This window comes from Danio aesculapii, chromosome 8 (genome assembly GCF_903798145.1).
Source record: "Danio aesculapii chromosome 8, fDanAes4.1, whole genome shotgun sequence".
NCBI classification, from domain to species: Eukaryota; Metazoa; Chordata; class Actinopteri; order Cypriniformes; family Danionidae; genus Danio; species Danio aesculapii.
This window is the reverse complement of record NC_079442.1, coordinates 6,110,049-6,117,866: the sequence shown is the minus strand read 5'-3', so window position 1 is coordinate 6,117,866 and position 7,818 is coordinate 6,110,049. Positions and strand designations below refer to the sequence as shown.

Sequence of the window (7,818 nt, the reverse complement as noted above, 5' to 3'; positions counted from 1 at the left end):
AATTTAATAAGTTGTAAAGTATACAGACATCACCATACCATTTCATAAAACCTGAAACAATGTCACCATATATTTAAGGCAAATTGTTTTGCAACATTAACTGCTAGCTGAGGACAGTTCAACACTTTAACTATAGGAGTGCATGAAGTTATTATTGAATGAAATGAAAAACACTTTATATTTGAAATGTGCTCATTTTTATTCATTAAAGAGCAAACATACATACACAATCTCAACAAAAAATGTATTACAAAGAGCAATTTACTTTACTCAATTCTCCTACAGGACATGTCTTTAGACTGTGGGGGAAACCGGAGCACCCGGAGGAAACCCACGCGAACACGGGGAGAATAAGCAAACTCCACACAGAAACGCCAACTGACCCAGCCGGGACTGGAACCAGCGACCTTCTTGCTGTGAGGCGACAGTGCTAACCACTGGGCCACCGTGCCGCCCCTCCTTCTCTTCATCCAGACACAAACGCCTGCTCCATTCAGCTCCTTTTCGTGCAACCATCACACCAGCCTCAATTAGCTCCTCCTTGTCGTGCAACCACAAACACCAGCCCCAATTAGCTCCTCCTCTTCACACAAGCACACAAACACCAGCCCCATTCAGCTCTTTCTTTTCGTCAAGCCACAAACTGCCCCATGTTTGTGGCTTGACGAATTTTTGTAGCTGAATATAGAAGAGGAGCTTGGTGTTAATGGCTTGATGAAAGGGAGGAGCTTGGTGTTAGGTTGCTCGATGAGGAGGAGGAGTTTGGTGTTAGGTTGCTCGATGAAGAGGAGGAGTTTGGTGTTAGAAGCTGGATGAAGAGAAGGAGCTTGGTGTTATCTTCTTCAAGTCCCAGGATCTTCTTCAGCTGTGCTCTTATCTGGTTGGAAAGTAGAAAATGTGCAATATTTGTTTCATGTAAGATGAACATTTGAACACAAAAACTGAAACAAGACCTGCGTAAGAAGACCAGTTTCAATTTGGCCAGTTCACAGATTAACAAGTGACGATTTGTGACAAACATTTAAGTAGAATATTTTGTATATTTCATGAGTCATGTTGGGTTTTTGTTGTTATTAAACTGACCTGAATTTCAATATAGACTGTATTTTTTCTCTGAATGTTTTCTTCTCTTTGCTTGGCTTCAGGATCAAGACCTGGAACCAGTCATGGAGGAGGATGTCTTCAAGAGGAATTCGCTTGTCTGGATCACTTTGCAGACATGAACAGATCAGATCTATGCATTCTGTGAAGAAAGAAGGAACAGATGTCAGGTTATTAGATTGCCACAAACCTTACGGTTGGTGTGAGCGATCACATTGTTTTAAGTTGTTGTTTCATCATCCACATGCTCTCTCACCTTTGGATAGTCTGTCACACTGCCAGGTTCTGGCGACAATCCTACTGAGCTCTCTTCGAGGGTATTTTCTATGCAGCATCCTGAACAACATTACACCTATAGAGTACACCGTTGCAGGCTTGGCGTGGAACCTTTCACAGTCATAATACTCCGGAGGAGCATAAGGCATTGTGCCTGGAAGAAAGATCAAGAACAGTTAGATATTTATCATATTAACAAAAAAAACTGATCTGCTGATCTCTTTGGCTTTGCCTGGAAGGCTCAATATAACTTGTCTTTATTATAATACATACCACAGAATGTTGAATAACCAGAGCTGGTGATGAGTCTTCCAACACCAAAGTCTATTAGTTTGATCTGAAAGGTGTGGGGGTTGATGAGCACGTTTTCCGGCTTGATGTCGCTGTGGTAGACATCCCTTTCACAGCATGCGTTTGCAGCAGTGACCACCTGGTGCATCACCAGTCGTGCTATCGATTCACTCATTTTCTTACGACGCCGCCATACAAACTTCTGCAGGTCCATGCAGGCTTTGGGACGCTCTAGCACCAGTTTGTATTGGCTCGGCGTCTCATACCAATCCAGCAGCTGTATTATTTGAGGAACGTAAGGACCTCTGCTCATCAAATACATCAAACCGACTTCTTGTGGAACAGTCTTCTGATATGGTAGCTACAGGAGAGATAATAGACATATGATAGTGAGATGTGATTGGACTGAAGTTGAGGTCAGTATTTTAACAATTTTATCACGGTGTACTTACAATCTTCATGGTTCTTCCTGCTTCATCCTTGTTCACATTTTTGATTGCCACCTGTTGACCAAGTGAAAGCGACAGTTAATTCACACGATCCTGTCGTGTAACATTCATCAAATTTAAATGACAAGAAAGCACTTTTTTAATGTTTGAAACAAACCTTTTGTGAATCCGACCGACGAATTCCAGCATAGACAGCTCCAAACCCTCCACGACCTAAAACCCTCTTGACTTGATATTCCTCATTGATGTCACCTGTAAAAAAATCAGTGAAACAAATAATGAAGTACATTTATAAACCATCAAAACGCTGATTGAAGATTGCTTTAGAATATTTATTAGGAAGCTATTAGATTACTGTCCTTAAATATTATTTTGGAGGATTTTTACTCAATTACAGTTTAAACTGGCAACCGCTATTTTACCTTGAGTACATTCCTGAAGAAAGGAACAACAGTACTTTTACCCCTTAACATTTAGTTGTGTTTAAGTATTTATAACACTTGTCTTATCTTTATTTTTCTTACATCTTTAGCTAGAGCTGCACAATTGTGGTAAAATAGATGATGTTGTGACATATGTATTTATGTATCGCTCATGGTAAAATATATGATTTTATATATGTATCAGCAGATGTTCTGATTCATAGTTCATATTTACTGTTGTCACTTTCCTCTCTTGTCTTCTCCTGCCATTACTATTCATTTTCGGCTCTCTACTCTGAGGCCTTAAGCTCAACTTTCTGCAATATACACTAGTATTGTGATATCGATAAGTTTTTGATGTACTGTACAGCCATAATCTTTTACAGTTGAACGTTTTAGCTGGCATGGATGGGTCAATTCAGTGGTCTAAATAAACTCAAATAGGCTAATTAACACTTAACAAATACCTGCTGATATATAAATCAGGGCTTTGATTCACAAAATAAATCAGATCAAGATAAACACTAATAAGTGCAATTCTTGAAATAACACCTACAGATCTCAGTTTTGCACTTCAGAACATCTCAAGTATAGCTACAACAAATTCATAATAATATACATATTTTAACTTGGTGTTATATCCACCTGCATTTACTATCTGTACTTTAACGTAGGTAATTACTTTATCAAATGCAATGGAGTAAATAAAAAATAACACTTAATCAACTGACCTTTTTTCCCCTCCAAATTCACTGGGATTTGCTTTTCTGTCTTCCAAAAAGCGTCATTCGATGAGGAAGCGGTGCTTTTCTCGGACACACTGGGGTCAGGGGTCGGCGAAGACGTGCAAGGGTGCCCACTATGCACTGAAGCGCGGTCAGATTCGCCGTTCTCCGCGGTGCCAGGCGAAGACCCACAACAGTGCCTACTGTGCACTGAATCGCAGTCAGATTCGCTGTCCTCCGCGGTGCCAGGCGAAGACCCACAACAGTGCCTACTGTGCACTGAATCGCAGTCAGATTCGCTGTCCTCCGCGTTGCTAGTCAAAGATCCACAACAGTGCCTACTGTCCAGTGAAGCGTAGTCAGATTCGCTGTTCTCTGAGGTGCCAAGCGAAGACGCACAAGAGTGCCAACTTTGCACTGAAGCGCGGTCAGATTCGCTGTTCTCCGCGGTGCCAAGCGAAGACGCACAGGAGAGCCAGCTTTGCAGTGAAGCGCGGTCAGATTCGCTGATATCCGCGGTGGTCAGAGAAGATACACACAAGTGCCAGCATTCAGTGTCGTCGTGCTGTTCGGTTTCTGTTGACGGGGTCTTCACAGGGGTCTGGATAGACACGCACCTGTTGTTGACCCGCTCGTCCTGAACCGGCCTCGGCGACACACTGGCAGCTCCACTATCAGGGGGTCTCTGAGTCTGTGGGCTGCTCGGCTGGGTCTGTTGGGCTCCGGTTGTAGTTTTCTTGAATTTACGAGAAAACCATTTCCGGAACCTCTTTAGTTTCTTCTCCGCTTTCTGTGGTGCTGGGCTTGGTGAAACACCAGCTGCTCCAGTATAAATGTGAGAGATGAACGCGGCGTTACTTGGTCCAGCTTCGCCATCAGAACATCTCTGGGGCCCGAGGTCGCCCTCGGTTGTGCACTGGTTCTGCTGGGTTTTCCCGGATTTCCGAGAAAAGGCCCAGTTACAGAACTTTTTTAATTTCTTTCCAACTCGTCCCATTGTGCTATATATTTTTTTCAAAATCGACAGTATCAATGGGGAAAACTGAATTTTCTGTAACACGATCAACTGAAACTGAATAAATCAGATATAAAACGTCGATCCAGTGATATAATACAATTCAGACGTGATTCAACAATGGTCGTCTTGTAAATGAGTGTGCTTCTACTCTGCATTCCAGGTAATTCCATGGAACTATGACGGAACTTTTCAAACGTTTGACGTAATGGCTCATTTGCATACAGCACACAGGAGAAAAAGCATCATTCTAAAGAAAATGGCGATTTACAGAAAAGCTATATTAGCGCTTTAAACAGTGGGGAAGTTTGCTCTTATCTGTATCGTGAATAATAATAATAATAATGTTAGTAATTTAATATAAATTTGTCGTTTACTCAACAATAACATTAAACTAACAACAATATAAAGATGTTAAATAAATGATTCAAAACAACAACGTTTTCATATTGCATTTATTATTACGCTGTAAAGCTTAACATTGCAGTCAAACCTATTTGCTCTGGAGCAAATAACACAATTAGATAATAATATATAGTATATTCTTATTTGTATTATGATGTTGTTATTATACAATATAGAAAAATTGCCATTATATACAGTTAAAGTCAGAATTATTAGCCCCCCTTTGAATTTTTTCTTTTTTAAAATATTTCAGAACAAGGAAATGTTTTCACACTATTTCTGATAATATTTTTTCTTCTGGAAAAAGTCTTATTTGTTTTATTTTGGCTAGAATAAAAGCAGTTGTGAATTTTTTATGAATCATTTTAAGATTAAATTTATTAGCCCTTTTAAGCTCATTTTTTTCGATAGTCTACAGAACAAACCATTGATAAACAATAACTTGCCTAATTACCCTAACCTGCCTAGTTAACCGAATTAACCTAGTTAAGCCTTTAAATGTCACTTTAAGCTGTATAGAAGTGTCTTGAAAAATATCTAGTCAAATATTATTTAGTGTCATCATGACAAAGATTAAATAAATCAGTTATTAGAAATTAGTTATTAAAACTATTATGTTTAGAAATGTGTTTAAACAGTATGGGTGTTTCCCCGTACTGGGTTGTGTCTGAAAGGGCATCCACTGTGAAAAACATACACTGGAATAGTTGGTGGTTCAGTCTGCTGTGGTGACCTCTGATAAATAAGGGACTCAACTGAAGGAAAATGAATGAATGAAGATGATATAAATGTATGGAATACCAACATTAAAAAGAAGTGTCTGTTTTGAAATGTCAATCCCCAGACACATTTTGTACTTTCATACACTAAAGAAGAAAGTATACAGGAACTGAATCGTTAATAAAGGGCAGAAAAAGGCTCAAAAATAGTGATTCATTTTAAGTAAAATATGTTTTAAATAGGTGTCAGAATGTTCAGTGTGCCAGTCAAATGATAATACAGGAGGTTGAACACACCGATAAAGATAATTATTATTGACACAATCAAAACTGTCTGTGTGTAGCTGTAGTATAAATGTATGTAATATTTAATAGAGCAAATGTATACAAAGTCATTTCTAATAGCTATTAAAAGCGTTTCTGGTTGAGTAATAATGCTGTTTGTAGTGGAAACTGCTACAAATAATTTTGTTTTATTATACTGAACATTTTATATCTTTACAGCAGGCTCACAAACATTTGCTCATCATTTTATATCATTTATAATTTTCATTATAGCGGGAAAAAATGAATTTGTTCTATTTCTCAGATAACGCTCATCTGAACTCAACAGAAGCAGAGGTGGCTGAATGTGTTTACAAAATTCTTTCACCATTTTGAGACTCCATAAAGGATCTTATAGTACCAAGGCAGAGAGTTCTCAGCACATCAAGAAGATATATTTTGAGATAGTCTACTGTGTTTATCTCTGTATAGCTGGTTTGACACACTCTGTATGGTAAACATAAATGTGTCTTGACTATAATTTATCTTACAATATGTTTATATATTAACAGATCAGCAAGAATGTCTGTGCCAAGCCGGGGATAAAGAGGAGCATTTGGTCACCGTACTATTCTGAAACCCAGCAGGTTGGTAGAGAGGATGAATGACACCATACAATGGTAAGCCAGAAGGTTTATTCAAGACAGTCAGTCAATATTTCATTGATAGCAGCAAATGAGGCAATAATTGTAAGAAATCAATCTGGCGTGCGTTTTTGAAAACCATCATTAGCCAACTAAGGTCACAAGCTCCGTCGTTACAAACATAGTTTGTTGATTTGGTGTTTCCCAAATCCATTCCACGAACATTTGCAAACTACACCTCTAGAGCTGTTCTGTTTCCAATAATCTGCCCTATGCCCTATTCCTTTAGAACATTACAACATTTAAACTCAGAATGATTTAAAAAAAAATAACATTAAAGCCATCTCTGTTACATGTAATTTGCGTGTAAATATGCCATTTTGAACGCAGCCGTGGCCTCATGACAAAACTAGGTTATTCGTTCATTTTCTTACGACGACCTTTGAAAAGAAGAATCTACTTTAGGTTTCCAAGGCTTGTGAAAAAAAACATAGGGTACGTTAATGGTTTTATTTTACAGTAGCCTAAGCTATTTATTAAGAAATGTATGTGTACTGTACACTCACCGGCCACTTTATTAGGTACACCTGTCCAACTGCTTGTTAATGTAAAAGTCACATTACTTGTATTTGTCTCACTACAAGTAATGTGTCTATAGTGATGTATAATACCCACATAATTAACTTTATATTACGTTTACTTGACCAAACATTCATGCACTAAGCTTTACAGGAGCTTACATGATGAAATATCACTAAAACCTGAAGTTTCAGTGTATGTTGTGTGTGTATGTTTTACTTAAGTGTATGTTTAGCAAGGACAACAGGAACCTAAACAACAGGAAATGCTGTTTGGCACCGCTAAGAATTTAGCTACAAATTCATATTTATCCGTCAAACCCCTGTAAACTGCCATAATCGTCAGCAGCGCTGCAGTGTATCTCTATGCGGATGCTTTCCCTGCGTTCCACATCTCAAACAACAAACTCATAAAAGATATGTGAACGTTTCATGCTTATTCTGAATATGTATGAGAGACACTTGTCAGATTTTGTTTAGAGAGCAGGCGTGAGGTTCAGCTGTGTCTGATTCAGGCTCAAACTGATGCGGTTACCAGATACTCTGACTGACAGTGTTTACACAGCAGAGGCAAAGCGCGTGCTAGTAGAGGTGTGACACTTTTCCTGGTGAAGTGGAGCCGATCCGCGAATCACAGCACATTATGTTAGCTGACCAATCAGAGCCTCTTGAGAGCGGGCCTTTCAGAGGAAATTAGGAAATATGACGTTTTCATGTTAGCAGAGTAGCTGTATATAATCAAAGTAAGATATTAAGCCTTTTAAATACACTCTGGACCACCCCTTTAAAGGTCATGTACCCACATGAGAAAAGGAGGTTTTTCCTGGATCCACCTGGGGAAACAGAAAAATTAAGATGTTAGGAATCAACAATGTAAAATTGTATTTTTTTATTTTATTGTATTTTGTCTGGTACAACAAAGTTGTTTA

General features: G+C 38.6%; 1 protein-coding gene across 1 annotated transcript; it reads right to left on the bottom strand.

Annotated features, from left to right (window-relative positions):
• Positions 1-703: 703 nt before the first annotated feature.
• Positions 704-4,261, bottom strand: LOC130234005 (aurora kinase A-like). Its single transcript, XM_056464286.1, has 8 exons — positions 3,534-4,261; positions 3,271-3,359; positions 2,275-2,369; positions 2,121-2,171; positions 1,651-2,029; positions 1,358-1,531; positions 1,084-1,243; positions 704-953 (listed from the first exon to the last, which is right to left on the bottom strand). Exons 1-8 carry the CDS (start codon positions 4,259-4,261, stop codon positions 704-706), a joined length of 1,926 nt encoding a protein of 641 aa, XP_056320261.1.
• Between the last annotated feature and the right edge of the window lie 3,557 nt (positions 4,262-7,818).